The sequence below is a fragment of the Zonotrichia leucophrys genome, chromosome 19, assembly GCF_028769735.1.
Source record: "Zonotrichia leucophrys gambelii isolate GWCS_2022_RI chromosome 19, RI_Zleu_2.0, whole genome shotgun sequence".
Taxonomy (NCBI): Eukaryota; Metazoa; Chordata; class Aves; order Passeriformes; family Passerellidae; genus Zonotrichia; species Zonotrichia leucophrys.
In genome coordinates, this window is record NC_088188.1 from 3,210,296 (window position 1) to 3,229,980 (window position 19,685).

General features: G+C 38.6%; 1 protein-coding gene across 8 annotated transcripts in view; it reads right to left on the minus strand.

Annotated features, from left to right (window-relative positions):
• The window catches only part of GTF2I (general transcription factor IIi), a 73,496-nt gene that overhangs the window by 47,113 nt on the left and 6,698 nt on the right, over positions 1–19,685 (minus strand). For all 8 annotated transcript variants that reach the window (XM_064729065.1, XM_064729066.1, XM_064729068.1 and 5 more), the window contains exons 3-10: positions 18,729–18,867; positions 9,743–9,877; positions 9,220–9,403; positions 9,000–9,028; positions 7,931–7,979; positions 7,181–7,224; positions 6,028–6,045; positions 5,813–5,890 (exon numbers count right to left, since the gene is read on the minus strand). In XM_064729065.1, coding sequence (XP_064585135.1) covers positions 5,813–5,890; positions 6,028–6,045; positions 7,181–7,224; positions 7,931–7,979; positions 9,000–9,028; positions 9,220–9,403; positions 9,743–9,877; positions 18,729–18,867 — 676 coding nt within the window. The remainder of the gene's footprint in view (positions 1–5,812; positions 5,891–6,027; positions 6,046–7,180; positions 7,225–7,930; positions 7,980–8,999; positions 9,029–9,219; positions 9,404–9,742; positions 9,878–18,728; positions 18,868–19,685) is intronic.

The following is a 19,685-nucleotide window of genomic DNA, read 5'->3' on the forward strand; positions in this document are numbered from 1 at the left end:
TTTAACCTGTTTACTTCAGCTAACACCTGGGGGAAGGTGTTTCCCTTATTTTTCAACCTGTTTACTTCAGAGAAGCTCCCTGATTTTGTCCAAAACACAGCTCCACAAACACTGATGTTGGCACAGCCTAACCATAGTCCAAAGATGGGGAAAAACAGGGAGGAAAAGGAGCCAGAGACACTGGTGGTCCTCCAGGCCTCAGCAGAAGGAATTCTCACACCAATAGTGTGATCTGCAACTGTTAGGGGTGAGTGGGAATAGAACACAATGCCCTGGGTGTGCTGAAAATGTCTCCATGGACTAAATTTGCTTTTATTTAAATCACCATATTCAGCAGATGCACTCAGTCAGGTTTGTCATTTCCTAAGAACTCCTGTGAGCAAGCAATTATTATTACTCATAAGGCACTGACACAAAAAAAATATGCATCCCACTACAACCAAATATCTCAAAATATGCACAGTTGTGGATTTATTCCTTAATTCAGAAATCCTGACAGGATTGTTTTACCCCCATATTCTGAAGTATTCTCTGTATTGCCTTATCTTTGTGCCAAATACATGCTGTGACAGCAGTAAAAAAGGAAAACTAATGGTCTTTCATGCTTTTAAAGTTGAAGAAACATTTCTCTAGTTAAAAAGATAAACTTAGTAGATTTACAGCCTTTGGGATTAAGTACAGAGAATTCAGTCCTTTTATCTGTAATACTGATAAAAAACTACAGTACATGTAGAAAAACCATGAGATTTTTTTTTCAAAAGTGACCAACACAGATTATTTCATGAAACTTGAACATTTTTTCCATATTACAAAGCTTGGACAGAGGAAAAAAGCAGTATGAAAATGTTGTTTCAGAAATTAAAACATATCAAACAACAGATTCTGCTATCCTAATTTTGTAAAGACTAGAAAATTAAATTTAAAAGAGTTCTACCACCAAGAGATATTAATAAAACCAGATACATTTCCACTTTACTGCATTAATGCACACAACAGGCAGATACACAGATATGACATAACCAAGGAAAGCAAAAATCAAGTACAGTGGTAACTAGATCAAAAGAAGCTCCATCCAGAAATAATGACATTAAAAAAATCACAAAACAGAAAAAAGGAAAATTCAAGAAAGAAGAACTACATTCTACTGGTGAAGGAGGGATGTAGGAGGAAGGATGGACACAGAAGTGGGAAATTTAATTATTAAAACCACAGGAGACCTTAGAAGTAAAATCTTTCAGTATGTTTATGTCTTGGAATCTGAACTTCAGATGTGTGGGCAGAGCTCAGCAGTTTCACCTTGAACCAGGGAAAGCAGAGGTATTCTCTCAGCTAAGAGCTCTCTTACACAGCACAGGCACTTGGGAACTCTCTAACACCCACACCAAACCTTGGTCTTTCATGAGCAGATAAATACAGGACAGATCACTGCACCCAAAGCATGTGCTTGGTCTAGGATTCAGCAGTGCAGTGTAAGAGATGGCTGTTGGCATAAATTGAAACTCCTGAAATGTCTGTTACAAACAGGTGATTTTTCACCTTCCAAGAAATCCATTAAAAACAAGAGTAGATGTCACTCCCTCAACAGTCACAGCTACTCTTTATGTCTACCCACCCACACACTGTTTACTAAAACACTGATTCCAAACCTCTCAGCCTCAGTTTCTAATGGATTATGTCCTAATGTCCTAACACTACACAGCCAAACCTGTGTCATTTGGCAGAGGAATGGATTTACCACCTCAGGGATAAGCAATGCTCACTTTTCTGGCCTTTTTATAGGCTACCTATATAGTAGCAATGTGAACTAGATGGGATTCCCTTCAGGAAGCACAACACTGTGCTCACTATATATTCTGGAGTTCCTTGGTTTAAGGTAATACCTGCACAGTCAGTGTTACATGCCAGGCTAGCTTCACAGATTTAGCTCCATTAAAATACACATTATTAAAATACATCTCTAGTATTCTCAGAGATCACCAAAGGAGAAATGTTTTGTTGTTAGGGACATACTAACAGACATTCATTATTTTTAAGGTTTCAGAGTGAGAATAAATGCCAAGTTTATATTCACATTTTGGGCTTTTCTTTGTAGAAGAAGAAATTTTCAATTTCATTTGGGTTTGGATGAATGTCCTGTATTTTAATTGCCTCAATAACACTGTAAAGAATTCCAAAACTGACAGCACTGTTCAGCTACATGGTGTTTAAAAAAAAAAAAAAAAAGCTGTTAGGCAGTTTTTTTACTCACTTCTAGGTGTTTTAAAAACTGAACCAGACAATTCACAGGACAGACTGTTTACAGCCTTTTCCTTCTGCTTCCATTTTTCTTCGTTTTAACTTCAAGGCATCAGTGAAGACCTACATTCACAAAATTTACAGGATAACATGCCACTTTTACAAAGTGTTTGGTTGTAAGTCAGCAAATAACTCAGTTCTGTATAGGTTATGCCACCAAAAAACTCTGCTTTATTCTGTGATGATAAAGCACTGAGCACTCAGCACCCACTCAGCAGTGCCACACTTAAAAAGGTTTGTTTTTATATAGGACAAATTGGGTGTTCTCAAATCTGAAAATACATCTGACTCTTGAGAAATTATTACTTAATTTGTTAGTTTCTAGTAAAAATATTAAATTAGATTTAAACCACTAAACCAAGAAACAGCATTCTCAGTTATGTATCTTTTCATAAGAGCCATAGTCACTGATACTTACAGGTAAGGCACGTGCAGGAACACTAGCTAACAGCTGGAATGCCCCAGGATGTGTCACTTAGTCCTGATGATAAATACACAGTCCTTTTCCTCATTTAGTCAAACATCAAAATCTGGACCTTTTTCCCAGAACAGGTTGTTCTCCCCCAAATTTAACACTGAAGTGACCCTCACATTTGTCCTGGACACTTGAAAAAAACATCCACTGCCATAGAGTTTTGCAGTACTTTGAAAGCAAACCAGTAGGTGATTCCAGAACAACTATTTAATATGAAAATTAAAATAAAAAGAGAAAACACTGGCTTAAACTGACAGACTGAGAATGCAATGTGATGCCCTGTTGGTCAGGGTGGTGGCAGCAGTCCAATTAAATGGTGGCTGCAGATCTGTTGGAGTGACAGATATGGTTCTGTTGAAGCAGTGGTCCTGTAGAAGGGTCTGGTCTTCCTCTGAAGCTCCACTAGTGATTATGTAGCTCTTGTCCACTAGGAACTCAGTAGGCAAGGCTACCCATGGTGTTCCAAACCTCAGATTCTATCCAGGTAGGAATGCTTGGCTCCTCCCCCTGGGCAGAGCATCTCTCAATGGGATGATGGAATTTTGCAGTCATGCAGTGACATTTGATGGCCCATTAGCAGAGACAGACCCCAGACTTATCAGGGATGGGTCATGGAGGAGAGATAGGGAACACTGCCCCACCTGGTCTAACAGCTTATGAAGAGGGTAATAGAATACATACTTTTGGTTACAGCTCACTTTGTAACTTGAGACAGCTCTAGAGTCCACTGACCAAAAACTGCCCCTTATTCTCTGTCAATACACCCACAGGAAGTTTTAGATGGCTGAGTCCCTGTTTCTCAGTCATCTGATTGTGTACTGCTAAAACAATTCTAAATTTAGATGTTGCCATGAGTTAATTCAGTATTAACTCCTGGCAACATCTAAATGGCGCAACCTTCAACCGAGATGAGAAGAACATCCACCTACAGATATAATTTTCCCTCTTTGATTAACAGGAAGAGTTAGTGTGCCACCCAGGGACACAGCATGTTGATCAGCATTACAGATCTTTGAGAGGAAGCACTTAGAGAAAAAATACAACCATTAAATTTTATCAGTGAATCCCTTTCTCCAGGAAGCCCAAGCAGATTTCTGTTCCCTAATACTTAAGTTGTTTCTTCTCAGTAATGGATAAGCCTGGCTTTTGCTGTAGGTTATTTTTAGCAAAATTTATTACCTTACCTGTTTTCTTTATTTTGTAGCACATCTCTCCAAAGGCAATGCTGGGGCATACTATGTTATTCCTCAGGAACACCCCTCAGAACTTTTTAAAGGTTCACTTCTTGTACAGCACCACCACCCACACACAAACACCTATGTGCCTCCAGAATTTATAGCTCTATAGTCTGGACAACCTTTGGCTTGAATCAGAGTGGTAGCTACATGCAGAATGAAGGGCAAGCTGCTTTACTTGTCTAGTCAGCATGACTTGACATGAAAGAGAAAACATCTTTTAGCTCACAGCACCCCATCACTTCTACCAATATACTCAGTTCTGTCTTGTTTTAAATGCAATTTTGGACAACTACACTGCAGGCAGAGAGGGGAATCATCCCTCAAGCATCACTTTATCAGAAAGAGATATATATTTATATATCAGAACACTTAAATTTAGAGTTCTTTGAAAGACAACAGAAATCCCCCCTGTCAAATGTGCTTAGACTTCACTCTGGAAGCATATTGCATGACTTGGATTTTTCAGCTGCAGTGCAATGGATACTATTTTGTAGAGAAATTATTTCAATGCAGACTCTCTACAGATGGCATTGAGTTACACTGTGGGCTATTGGCCAAATTCTGACATCATTTGTATGCATGAAATGGAAAACCACAACAGGGGATAAAAAGCAAAAGAATGGGAAGATTTGGCATTGGAAGGAACAATGATTAGGTTGTCTTCACACCAGTATCTACTTTTACTATATTAAATTTGCCTAGCCTGTAAGACTCCAAGGCTAGGCAGTGTGCACATATGAAGAGCAGATAATCCTAACACTATTCCAGTTCTGCACTCAAAGAGTGACACTTTGCAATGCCATGGTTGAGGTCTCTCTGAATGATGCTCTTATATTCTTGAGATATGCCAGGATGAAAATATTGATTCCAGATCCCCATAGTTAGTTATGAAAGCACATTAGAGAACAGTCTCAACAATCCTCATGTCTGAACACACACAAAATGTTATCTCAATAATATATAGTATTACAAAATTAAGGGATGTGCTGTTTTGCTCTTCACTGTTGAACATATAACTGTCATTGAGAGATGTGAGGCAGCTTGCCCATGTTTCTTTGTATTACTTAATTAACCTAATGACAAGTACACATAGCTTGAAATTATAAATTTAAGGTTTTAGTTATTTCATATTGCCATTTATAGTCACAATTTCTTAATTACTGTTCATGCCAACATAAAGAAAAAACAATTTCTGTTCTCTCCTAGCTGAGGTGAATGTGTAAACTGGATACATGGAGGTGAGGCAAAAGAACTGGGAGAAAACTTAAAACATAGATGGAGGCTGAGCCATGGGCCTCATAAATATTGTTTTGCTTTGTCCACATAAATAAACCTTTCAATACAATTTTGACTCATACTGGTCATTCCTACAAAGGAAGTGGTTGATACACTTCCAGTCACAGAATCATAAAATGGCTGATTATATGATGTACAGTGTATAAAAGTTACTGAAACTTTAAACTGAAAAAAAAAATTCAAGCAGTGCTCTAGAAAGCATCACTAGAAAGGTTTATTTTCTGTTTAACAAAGTCATTAAATTATAGAGTCTGCACACTGTACCTTCAGAAAAATAAATCAAGCAGTTTCAAAACTTCTTCAGAACCAAACACACACATGTGGGATTGGGATGAAGTTGTTTTGGTATTCTTCAAAATAACATGATAGGCAATGCTGTATCCTAACAGAGCTAAGTAATTGCATGTTTAATGACCAAAAATTACTTAAAAGAGAGTCATGGAGGGATCAACACTTAGGCAACCAATCATTTAATGAGATAAACACATATGAAAATTAGTATCATTACCTGGAGTATTAAACTGATAGTAGTTAGGATCATCTTTTTCCTGCTTCAATGTTACTGTTGACAATTTGGAAGAAATTCCTGTAGAAGCAACAAAGGAATCAAATATGGAAACAATAATAAGCAGATTCTTAAAACAAACAAAAAACCAAACACAAACAAAACAAAACAAAAAACCACAAAACCACCAAAAAAACAAAACAAAAAAACGCACTCACCACAATCCTCGTTGGTCTCTATTAAAAAAAAAAAAAAAGAAAAAGGAAAAAATACAAAACATTACACATTTGTTGAGCTAAAAAAATGGTAACAAAGTGACCTGCTGGTTTCTTATGTTTCAGTTTGGTCAACCCCAGAAATAATCTAGGATTAAATACCTCCCTACAAACCAGGCTCCCCTGAAGGTGCTGCCTCAGATCTGAAAAATATTTTTTAAATTGGCTCCTTCCTCTTTGCATGCTACCACAGGAAAGAAATATATTCTATCACTCATTGTGCTAAAAGTCCTGGGAAAGCTCCTGCTCACTCTTCTGTGAGAATTACTTAAAATGCCTAAAAAGCAGCACTGGAAATAGTCTGGGACTGACTTTGTAAAAAGTTCATGTTAATGCTTTGTGTATGTCAAGGCAAATGTTAAAAATGGAGGGTGCCTAAACCACAAATTTCAAGTTGTGAAGTACAAACAACAAGAGCAAAAAGTTGAACCACATATGAAAACTTAATTCTAATAAGAAATTGAGCAGTGCAGCTCAGCCCAGCAGTAGGGAAAGGCACCAGTTTATCTCCCAGCACACCTGCTGCTGCCTCACTGGCTTTAATGGGATTGTCCATGCTTTTATCTCAGCACGCAGCTCAGCATGGCTCTGCCACACATCACAATGCCCTGGGGAATCAGCTGCTACCTGCACAGCAACTTAGGAATCATCTGGCAATTTTTAAATAACAAATAATACCTCTTGTTATTTATGAACTTTTAATTTCTATTTTATCTAGCAAATGGACATTTTTTTAATTTCCAATATTTTAGGAATATTAACAAATAAATTCTTCTCTAAATTACAGAAAGATAAACTTGGCCTACAATGTATTACAAATTTTTGTCATTTCCCTCTTGAAATGGAAGCAATTGGCTAGGGTTTAATATTTGATAAAAACTCCAACTGAAAAACGGACAGTTTCAAGGAAAGAAATGTTTTTCTGTGTCACCAAGGATGTCTATTTGCTACTTTTCTTTTTTTTGGAGCTTTTCTCTTCTGTTTTTGCTTAAGTTCAGTCTTCTAACATAATCTGGGGTTTTTTTTCTTTTTTTCTTTGTTTTTTTTGGGTTTTTTGGGTTTTTTCCTGCAAATTAAGGCAAAATTTTGAACATACCAGGATCCTTGCTTGGTTCTGTTTTCACCTGAACAGGAGGACAACTATAAAATTAAACAAATCAAACAGAATTACATTATTAAAAACAAACCTTAGATTTCTGGTAAGTTCTTAAAGCTTTATAGATTGTTAAGCAAAATCAATCTCTCAGAACTTTTTTCTTACAAGAACATAAAATTAAAAACCCCTGCATATTGGCTTATCTGATTTTTTAACAACTGAATTGCCAGCAATCTTCTATTCCTACTTTTTTTTTGAGGTACATCCAATATTCAGATCATGTTTAGCATTTAATGAGAGGCAAACACAGAAGTAGAGAAAACTGATCCCTGTTTTCACATTCACAAATTTTTGATCTATTACAGATATAATATCTTCATTTACTAATTACAAAAAAATAACTTTTTTCAAATTGAGGAGGGGGAAGGAAGCAACATTACATCTGTTCTCCCTCACTGCTGTACCATAAAAGATGGCAAACAGACTATGAATTAAGACTAACAGACTGTGAATAAAGAACACCCATTGGGCTAATTAAACTAAAGAGAAACTTTGCCATTTGTTTAACTTGTAACAGTTTCCTCACAAATAATGATCAAAAGAGAAGATTGAGCCTCATGCTTTTTATAATGCCAAGTAAGCAAAAGTCATTCAAAGGTCAGATGTGCAGAAAAAGCACATTAAGACAAAGATAACAATATGAAAATAGATAGTTGATTTTTTAAAAAATCTACATTATTTAAAATTCACCTTTCAAGTGGGGGTATAACTGAATGTGAAGGAGCTGTCACATCAGCTTCTGAAAGTTAAAAGACAATATTTGAATTTCCTGTACTCCATTTACTTTAAACACAAATTGAAAATATAACATTGATTTCACAAAGCAAAAGCCTGTTCACATTTTACAAGCATATGTGCATATTTTCCTTATTCACAGATAATGAAAGATCCCATTAAACTGTACTGAGACACAAACAGCTTTAGAATGTCACTTAGCACACTGAAAACCTGCCTTGTATTTTTGATAGTACTATATTATTAACAGAATTTCTGTAATATTCCATCTCTAGTCCTCAACCTGAGCATAGGCAACACATCTCTAACTTTACTAATCAAGCATCAACTTCTGGCTCTTTCACTTAAGAAATTAAATTTTTCCTTTTTGACTACATCCACAGAGATTACTTCATCATTTTCATAAAACAAATCCCCACATTTCTGCATTTAGCAAGTAAAGCAACATGATACTATAAAAGGAAGAGGAGAGGGGATTTCTCCTAAGCTAGAAGTGAATCTCTCTAGAGTTTTACAACACTCACTCTAGCTCAGAATTTTTCATATATAGAGGTTTCACAGGAACTACAACACCTAGTCATTTCAAAATATTAAATTACTTTTTAAAATTAAATACAAATGCCAAAATCAGCTGGGCAGTGGAACCCAAGCACTAGAATGTTTTGGCATCTTCTGTAAACTGAAAGCAGTCCATCCTATGTTCACCTCTCCTTCTCTCAGGATACTATTCAACTCACATTAAATTGAAATTCAATATAAGGCTGAAAAATGAAACAGAATGGACTTGATCAAGACAAAGAATGAAACAGAATGAATTATCTCTAATGAGTTGCTCCTGGCAAATGCATAAAGGAAAGAAAGGGTTATATATAGGAAGGGGTTACTTATAAGTAAGGCAACTCACAGTCTAGAAACTTCTGCACAGTTTGCCACTTTATTTACACGACCAAATGCTCTACATATATTGCTACCTAAACTCAAATTTCAATATTTTTCTGTTTATTCTGAATAAGCATTAACTTACCTATCTGTTTCTTTGGTTCTACGAAAAGCCTGGGTGGAAATATGGGAAGAAAAACTCAGTTTTAGCAAAGACGTTGTTAATTACTTGGTAGTGTACATTACAGAGAGAATTCCTATTTAAGAGAAACAGTCTGCAGTGTATTTACTTAAAAATTAAAATTAATTTTACTGAAGTACAAAACCAAATTAGACAGACTAGCACAAGAAAGAGAGCAAATAACCTGTTGATACTAAATGAGATCTCTGATTTGTTTTTCAAAATCCATTTCAGGGTGGAAGCATCATAATTTGATGGATGTTTAAATGTGACTCCTTCAGGCAGGCCCTGCACTACCACAACAGACTGGTTCCTCTGAATCTCTTCATATGGCACAGGTACTGCCGTTGACTTTCCTAAAGCTTTACCTGGAAAAAAAAAGAGGAGTTGTTTTGGTGTTGAGACTGCTGAAGTTAGCAAAAGGCTGACAAAACTTTGTAACTTTGGACAGAACTGGAGCAAAAGCAAAGTGTGGATGCAACTCTTCTCAGAAAACCAAACACTGCTGGCACTAATGTGCGCTGTGCAATGATCTCAAATCACATCCCCCAAAACACATCAAGAAGAACCACTACATGTGTATTTTTCAGAAACAGCTACTAAACGTTTCTAAAAACAGCAGTGTAGTTGGAAAGCTAAGTTCATGCAGTTTTTTCCTCCCAAATGGAATAAAAATTTTAAAATCTAGAAGAATTTAAAGCACCCACCATAGGAAAAGCAGAAAAACTCCTCCACAGACTTTCTAAGAGCCTCCAGCTCCTCAGCATCCAGTGTCTGTCTGTTTACAGGTGGTGCAGTCTTTGTTTTCTGCAGTTCTGGAGGCCTGCCCTCCTCTGTAACACCTGGCAGTTATTGAGAAAAATAAGACAAGCACAAAATAGTAAGTTATTAGAAGTGCCTAGCCCCACCACTTTAAACTAGAGATTCTCAAGCAGGAAACCTGCCAGGAAATTGCAAGAGTTTACTTTTATTAGAAGCAAATGCACACATCTACATATATAAGCAATGAGCAAATTTAAATTTACACCAGAATTATTATATCCTCACTACAATCTTTGCAAATATCACCCCCTGAAGAACATGAATGACAAATTAAAAGACACATCCAAGGAGGCTTTCTTTGGCATGAAGAGGTTGAAAACACGATTAATCTCACAGGAGGATAATACAGTCAAAATAAAATGCTAAACTGCCAAGAAAAAAAAAGGACCAACAGAGTCACCAAGGAAAAGGTAAAATGCCAGTGTGAAGGGTCCCATAACTCTCTAGTGCTGTGCATGTCATCTTATGCAGCAGTTCTGTTATGTCCTGGTTTATTTATTCTGTATGTGCTTTGCAGAACATTTTACAGAAGGGATCTGACTTCTGCCATGACAGCTCATCTCTTTCAAAGGACATTTTAAGTACACACCTCCTACTGCTGAATAAGAGGAGCTACAAACGAGACATCATCACTCAAACAGAGAAGATTTCAGCCCTACACCTTGTTCTAGTCTCTGAGCAAAAGTCACTGCAAAAGGAGTGAGGAAGTAAGAACACTTCCAGCATTAAAAAGATTAAAAAGCAAACAGAAGCGATGGCTTTGGGTGGCAGCCTTCCTTTCTCATAATTCAATTCTTGCTAAGATTTACTGAGAATCATCCAGCAAAAGCAGAGGCAAACAACAGAGATATGCTTGCCTACCTTGAAGGAAAGGCAAGGGAGATCTGTGTTCCTTTGTGCAAGAGCATGATCAGTGCTGAAGCTGTGTCATGACTTCACCACGAGCCAGCACAGCAGTAAGCCTGAAACACTGCGATGTGCATCACCAGGACTGCTGGCATCACAACTCTACACTGACACAAGAAAACAAACATCACTTTGAACAACTGATTACAAATGGGCTGTGAAATGAGCTGAAGCAGCAATGCTTTTAGTAAAACCACATTTATCATCTTAAAAACTCGTATCTTCATTTCAAAGAGAATCTCATCCTTCCTGTGCAGATCATGCTTCATGCCCTGCAAACCCACCTCCATGTGACATTTAGTTTGCCAGCTCTTCAGGCCTGAAACTTTTGCATTCTCTGCAGTATGACAGGGCCTATCAGAACATGAAAAATAATGCAAAACTGGGATATGGTTATATACCTGTAACACAGGTGCCTAATCAATGACAGCATTTAGGATTTGCCTGTGGACTTGGGATAAGACATCAGCTTCCATTTACAGCTACCTTTAATGCAGCTTTTTGAGTGGGTGTTTTTCCTATGTAAGAAACTGATTCACTGAAAATGCCTTTACTGCCAGCAGCTTCAAAAAGTGTACCCACACTTTCTAAAAATAATAAACAAACCAAACTTAAGATGACAACACTGCCCTCTTCATATGAAAATGAAAAGCAGACAGAAAGATGGAGAAACTTTCTTAATTAGAAGACAAACCCTTATGGGTTTTTTGAATTACATGATTTTTATGCATCTTCTTAAGATCACATTATGCATCTGCCTCCCTAATCCCTCCCACAATCGTTGGCTGATTTTAATCAAGACTCACAGACAAGATTAAGTTTCAAACGCAGCAAGATTGGTAACAGCCCTGCAGAACTGATCAAACCTAGCAGGCATTCCCTCCTCCTGGTCCTGCTGTTGGACACACGAACCCTTGGAGGTTACACAGCTTCACAGGCTCTTCAAAGCCCTGCCACAATTACTGGAACCCTGAGCAGGATTCAGGCTACATCTGGGAGGGGATGTCAAGGACATTTGCAACAAGATCTGGTGCAGAAGAGGGATGAGGGAGCTGATTTATGGTTCACAAAGGGGAGGAATGGTTATATGGTAAAAGAATAGCATTCTGCAGAGTTGAGAGCATCCTGTGGAATTAGTTTCACTGCTCTTCTGGATTCAGCAGGACTACAACTACACAACTCCCAACAACTCTCATTTTGCAATAAGAGTCAATAAATGCTTAAGTGTCTCTTATTTTCTTTGACTGTCTAGATGTTTTGGGGTTCTTTAGAATATCCTTCCCTCCAGGTCTGACAGTCCAGCATAGCACTCAACTGGAAAAGGAATGTCCCTGCTGGCCCCATTCTGAGCAACAAATCCAGCACTGTCCTCATCTCACCAAAGAATAAGAAACAAAGAAATCAAGCTTTAGCAGAAAAACAATCTACTTAACTGAAACTTCCTCAAAAAAAGACCTGAAGATGAGATGCTCAATAGAGAACAGCTGGCACAATTTGGTATCTGAAGCTGATAGGGCTCAGGACTCCACTGGCAAAAGAGCTGTCAGTCCCATGGCAGTTAAGGCATCTTAGAATATCAGAAGGTTTTTAATCTGGTGTCTTTCAATCCCTTAGGGAGAGAAAAACAAGAAGTAATTTTAAGACTATGAATGTGACCCCTGCACAGGAACTCTGAGAGGCAACTTAAGAGCAACAACGATCTTGTGACACCACTCCTATATATGTATTTCATTATTTGTACTTAAGGAAAATTACTGCAATGAAAGAGGGGAAGTAAATGGGTGCATAGCTAAAAGCATTTTGCTTTGGTTATAATGTCATTCACTCAATTCATCTGTGAACTTTTTAAGGCCATCCAGCTTTACAGCTCATGAAATTGGAAAATTTCCTCAAATTAAAGAAAAGTCATTTTATAATTATCAAAGGATCACTTGAACCACACAAAAAGCAAATCACCTAAAGCAGAATTTAGGAGGCACGAAATTTCAGAAATATTGACTACCTACACTAAATTTCTGTTTGTTTTTGACTCTTGAGGAAACAAGATGTGTGATTTCCAAGGAAATGGGACTGAACTTTCCCACAGGTTTTTAAACCAGCTGTTAACTTCACACCCCTTAGCTGACTAGGCAGAGACAGAACATTAAAGGTTTGTGGCAATCAAGCCAAGCAACCTAGCTGTACAAGTTACTCAGAAGGATTCAATGACACAGAAGCCCAGCTGCAGATCTTCAAGCAGGTCCACAGTAGCCTAGTTAATGGGAAAAATCATTTCACTTGTCTGCAGATGATGGAATACACCCAAGAGGAAACAGATACTCACATACCAAAAGAACATACTGAGGAGCCAAAGCTGACCAATCTTTCCCACAAAGTCTGTGGAGAACTGCATTCCAGTCATTCTTGGATGTGTTCTTACATAAAGAACACCCAGATTCTGAGCATTCCTGAAACTACAAGAAGTTCTCCCAACCTGTGGCTGGGTGGACATGGAGATACAGGTAAGAAGAGTGGAAGACCCTGGCCCAAAGTCTCCAGCAGGACTTGAAGTCAAACTCGGGCCCATACCAGATGCACTGTTAAGATCAGTGTGGAAACCCAAGGCCATCAGGAGAACAATGAAGGCTCCAAAAATAAAAATAAAGGACCTATCCAAGATGAACCACCTACAGGTGCAAGATGGCCCCATCTCAGTCAATTGAGCCCAAAGCCCTGGCACCACCAAAGAAACAAGCAGCATGACTGGGAGAGCTGCCAGAAGTTGAGAACTAGCAGGATTAAGCTTCTCTGCAATATCAGTGGTATAGAAGACAGTACCAGTGGAAATGCTAGCAGAGGCAACAGAGATTCTTGGAGAAGAATTGTCTCCTTGGCAGATGGGATGGAGGAACACATGGTGCCGGGTAAACATCTTTCGAAGTCCAGGACAGGTGACCAAAAAGGTGCTTCTGAATCAGGAAGCTCTTCTGAAAGTTCCCTTCTGACAGGCAAATACAACCTGGGGAAAATAAGGCTTCCTCTGGGTTTTGGGGTTTCTTTGGATGCCTTATAAACTATCTCCAGCTCACATTCAAATGAGAATGAATTCCACAGAGCCCAAGAGAAACTGCCACGATGACAAAGATGAACACTGAAGAGAACAGCATTCTTCAGATCCCCAGGAGTAAGTCCCCTGTTCAGGACAGCTGATAACCCACAACTCCAGAGCAATCCAGAGATGACAACCCAGAGGCACTTTATCTTGCCAAGGCCATGCAAGAGGAGCTGAGGACCACACAATACACTTTAGCAGGGGACAGCAACTAAAAAAAAATGGGTAGCACTATTAGAGCAAGATGTATATGATGTTGATTGCTTACAGTGCAGGAATATCTACACTTGTCCATAAGCTCAATATGAGCAGGTGCTCAAAGAACATGCTATTTCTATATACAATACAAACTTACACAGGCCTAAAATGTCTGACACGGCAGGTTACCCAAGGCACATGTTCTGGATACAAGAACATGCAGCTCTACACTGATTGAAACAGTCTGTTTCACCATGACATAGGGCTCACAGTTATCTTCATTAAGCAGAGTTCAGAAGAATACATTATCTGACTCAGTCTTAAATAATTAATGCCTGTTGACTGGTTTTTCAACACTTAACTACACAACCATACTAAAATTTTTAAAAATGTTGTTATTATTAATTCCTAACATATTTTCTTAAGGTAATAAGGTAAATGGGCTATGGTCAGGGCTCATCCTGTTGCCCGATAGATAAAGGACACAAAACTCAGGTAAGTTTTGTGCAGTGCTTTATTCAAGGGCCCGGGAGCCTGCAGACTAACGTCCCCAAATCAGAGCCCCAAAATTCACACACAGGTGTTTTCCTTTTATATACATGCAATTCATAACAAAGTCTCCAAGAAACAGTGCCCCTTTGCCAAGCGACATACCCCTTGTAATACATTCCTTAGTTCACAAGCAAAATCATAAATCTTCTGCTTGTCTTATTGTACCCAAACCGGGTAGTCTTCTTACTCTCCTACCCTGGTTTAAATGTTTATTAAGTTCCTAAGACTACCTGCTAAGTTACACACAAACTCAACACATACTATCAACGGCTACAAAACTATTTTTAACAAACCAATTCACACACAACTCATAGCTAAACTGTAATAAAACATTTTGCTAAATTTCATTTCTTTTTCCAACTATCCTTGCCCTGCAGCAAGGCATTAGGGAACCCACGTGGGTCAGGGTCATCATGAATGAAAGCCACAAGGAACCAAACTCCAGTGCTGCTTTCACTGAACCACTATTATTTTTATCAGTTCTACACCACTAAAAAGTGCACACACTACTGTGACCGTGGTCACAAGGGTTGCAGGATGAAGAGAGAGACGAGAATGTTGACCTCATGTTCAGAAAGCTTGATTTATTATTTTATGATATGTATTACATTATGACTATACTAAAAAGAAATAGAAGAGAAAGTTCTCAGAAGGCTAGCTAAGCTAAGAACAGAAAAGGAATGAATAACAAAGGTGTGTGTCTCAGCAGAGAGCGAGACCCAGCTCTGCCCTGAGTGGTCAGTAAATCCAAACATCCACCCGAGACCAATCATGGATCCACCTGTTGCATTCCACAGCAGCAGATAACCATGGTTTACATTTTGTTACTGAGGCCACAGCTTCTCAGAAAGGGGAAAAATCCTAAAGAAAGGATTTTTATGAAAAGATGTCTGTGACACACTACTTCCTTCAGAAACCTCATAAACACATTTCATCAGTTTAGCCCACTAAATTGTACTCATTCATTTTAAAAAAGCAGCGGGTTTGAAGCCTGAGCCCTACAAATTCTGAAAATGCTTCATACACTACTCAAATTACACAAAGGAACTGTGAAAAATCTAGAAATAAAGACTGAAGTAAGACTGTGCTGGCTTACAGAGAGTCAGACATAACCAGAGGTGTGCTTAGCAACTAGACTTCTGTTTCCATATTTAAAGAAATATAAAAATACTCACAAGTGGAGAGAGAATTCTCACTATTGTCAGCACAGATGTGTTCCAGGGACTCACATCACAGATGAATTTTTAAAGGTTTAATTCTAACAGCAAGGTAAGAATCTCCTAGAAGCCTTTATAAGTCCTAAAGTAACAAGAAGGACTCAAGTCTCGCTTGTTAAATATACAAAGACCTGTGTCCTTCCTGGATTTTTATAAAACACCTACTAAAATCTCAACTACCACTGCCTATTCCTTGCTTTCATACTCAACTGAAGAAACAATGCAACAAGGAACTGTTGCCTCCACAGCTTTACATTTTAGAGCAAATGATATACTACAAACTTCATCAAGACCTCAAAGCTGCCAAAGCCAGTGATGGAATCAGCATCATCAGGAATATGTAATGCTATTATTCCTAAAAATTGTTGCTCTGAAGTAATGTTTTCTGGAATTATCAACATTGTTCTCAGGGACAAAAGAAAACTACTTCCAGCATCAAGAGTCCCCTGAAAGCGTGGGAGATGTGCACTTAGTGAAATCATGAAAGCCACAACTGACAATATTGGCTTTGTTCACACAGATCTACACCACAATGTTCTGCAAGAATCATAATGGAAACACTGTTTTCAAAGTTAATATTCTTTAGTCCTATCAGCCTGACAGCACAAAAACACAGCCCAAGAGCATCTTGTAACTGGAGTAAAGCAAAAGGTGAGGATTATCAAAACTGATGTAGGATTTAAACACAGGCATGCATTTAGAGAAACATCTCATACAGCCAAATACAAGCATGGATGAGAAGCCAGTGCTTCCCACAGTACAAAATCTGAAACAGAAATCTAGCCAGGAGATCAAACAGCAAATCCCCATAATTTCTGATTCCCTACTAATAGGTGTGTCCAGTACACAAAGTCCCTGGTATATCAGGGCCCATGACACCACAGTACTGGCAATAAAACATAATACCTAGGATGTTAGGCAACAAAAACAAAACAAAAAAATAGCAATCAGGTGAAAAGCTGAACTCCCTCCCCAGTACTCAGACAGCAGTTTTCACTAACAACAATATACGAAGATTGTCCTGGTAAAAAATGAAAAAATAAGGAAAAAAAAAGAAATTGATTCACCTTATACTTGATTCTGCTATCAAGTTACAATTCTACATTTTGATATCAGCTATCTGTTAGAACCCAACATTGTGTTGACTTTCCTTGGAGTAAATACATGCACAGAAAGTCACTGTTCATGCCAGTAGGACAAAAAGAAAAAAACAGAGCCCAATTGTCTTAGGCTGCAAGATGTGACTGGGGGTGTGTGTTCTATCCCCATCTGTCAGAGCTGGGGCAGTTCTCTGCTGTCCATGGGCAGTTGTTTCTTTATCTCTCCCACAGCCAACCCTCCCTCCAGGAGATCTCTGCTGTCCATGGCCACTGAGTGTCCCTGCAGGGCTGATCCAATCCCAGCATCCCATGGGGAGATGCTCCGCCCAGGGGAGGAGCCAAGCATTCCTACCTGGATCCAATCTGAGCCTGGCCCAGCACAGCAGCCTTTGCCCCCTGCATTGCCAGAGGAGCAGCTTTCTGCTGCCCTGCATGGCCAGAGGGAGCCCAGGCCCATCTGCAGCAGCCCTGGAGCTGCAGAGGAAAACTCCCCCCTTGTGCAGGATCCCTGCTGCAGCAGAGCCACAGCTGGCACTGCAGGAGGGCTGAGCCCCCATGGATGGGGCTGGGACACCCCCTGACACACAGGGGGCAGGGACTGCTCTCACTCTGGCTGTGGTGTGTTTTTGTTTGTACTGCTGCATTTGTATTTTAATTTTCCTGGTAAAGAACTGTTATTCCTATTCCCATATCTTCGCCTGAGAGCCCTTTAATTTCAAAATTAGAATAATTCAGAGGGAGGGGGGTTACATTTTCCATTTCAAGGGAGGGCTCTTGCCTTCCTTAACAGACACCTGTCTTTTTCAAACTAAGACACCTACCACAAACAACTGATCTTGAGACAGAGCCTCCAAGAAAATTTCATGTAGCAGCAAAAGCATTTTTGGGAATAAGTCTTTCTGTTACACACTAAATGCAGTTGCTTTCCAAGCAGTATTTAACTTGACAACAACAACTTGACAGTTTTTTAAACTCCTCCTCAGACTGATTCTTCTATCATACCCTACCTCTGACCTCCATCTTCTCTCTTTCTCTAGGCAAGTAATTTTGTTATTTATTAGGCAGTATCCACCACCAACACCTTCCCAAATGAGTGCATCAATGCTTGTCTAAATCATCACTGAACCTTTGAAACCTATCCAGTAAAAATACTGTCCTGTATGAATGAATCAATGAATCAAGTTCTTTGAACACAAAAGTTGCACAGTTTTACTGTAAAAATGAAATTAAACAAAAACCACACCCTATATGTACTTAAAGCAGTAGAAGAGTAATGCAGATGTAATTTCAAGTCATAATGTTACAGATGAGTACTTCTGTCTACTAAATAAAAGGGATATAAAATAGCTACATGAAAAGATACTGTCTGATCAAAACTGTGCATCTGCTTTAGTAAGGCACGAAGTGATCTCAAGAAGCAGGACCACTTGAGTTGACAGAAGTATTTCTCTACCTGTTCACTGCCCTCCTCAGTCTTCCTGAGTGGAAAAAATGTTTGGAGAAGAGGATACAAGGCAAAATTAACACACACACTAGGAAATACAGGATGTATTGTAAGGGTGGACCATCTAATATTTCTTATTGTACTGGTTTTCATATTATCTAAGAAAACATGAACATTTCCAGCCATTGTAGAAATAACACTATAAACAAGATCACTGCTACTGCTCACTTTACAGCTTGATTTGCATTAGCCAACATAATTATAGCATGCAGCCATGACAGACAATTTTGCTGCCAAAATTATTATTTTGCAATATACATTATGCAGATTGTGACATACAAAAAGTAAAACATTGAAACTTACAGTATTCCATAAAATCCATCTTAAAATCTTCCCTAGAGTTGACAAAGGCTTTTCCTCTCTCAGTTCCAACAACAAAAACATTTCTTGCAAATACACCAATACAGGCAATTTCTGCCTTGGATTTGGAAAGTTCTTTACACTATAAAAAGAAAAAAAAAGCTTTTATTATCATAGTTAAGATACAGTTAATAAAAATGTATGTGATATCATGCAAAACAATTATTGCACTGCTGCCAGCATCCACCCTTCAGAAGATACTGTGAGCAACATAACATCAGCCAGTAGCAAAGCACAATTTACACATCTGGAATGCTTTTCATCAGAAATCTTAAAAGCATTGTAGATTCATTAGCAAATTAAGACCTTGTATAGACTCAGAGATTGCATTGTTTTTAATTGAAATTATTTATGACATTAATCCATGTTCAATTACCACTTCCACATTAATCATACTGAGTGTCTTACTCCATCTTCAACAAAGCACACAGAGGTTTTGTATATTCACAGCACACTTCTCACACACCATCTTCTGCTCAGAAAGGTGTGGTTGCAAGCAGGATGGCTCCCTGTGGCCTGCCCTGCCCTGTCTGCTGAGCCCAGCCCCAGGTGAATGCCCCCTGAATGGAAGGATTGCACCACCCCTGCAAACACCTACATATGTTCTGCCAGGAGAAATTTCTGGCAAGAATTAAGGCAGGAAGCCTCTGGAGAGAACATGGATCCCAAAAAAACGGGTGAGATTACCAAGTAGTAATCACAGAAGGTCAGTCTCTCCTAGGAACTAAATCAGAGTTTGTTACTATCTATAAAAACACCAACAGTTCAGCATGGGAGGAGAAAGTAACAAAAAGACTTTAAGAGGCAATGGGATAAAAGACTTGCAATATATTGTCTCATAATCATTCCTCTCAAAGCTTCATTGCCAATAAGAAAACTCTTGCTTATCATTGAAAAACC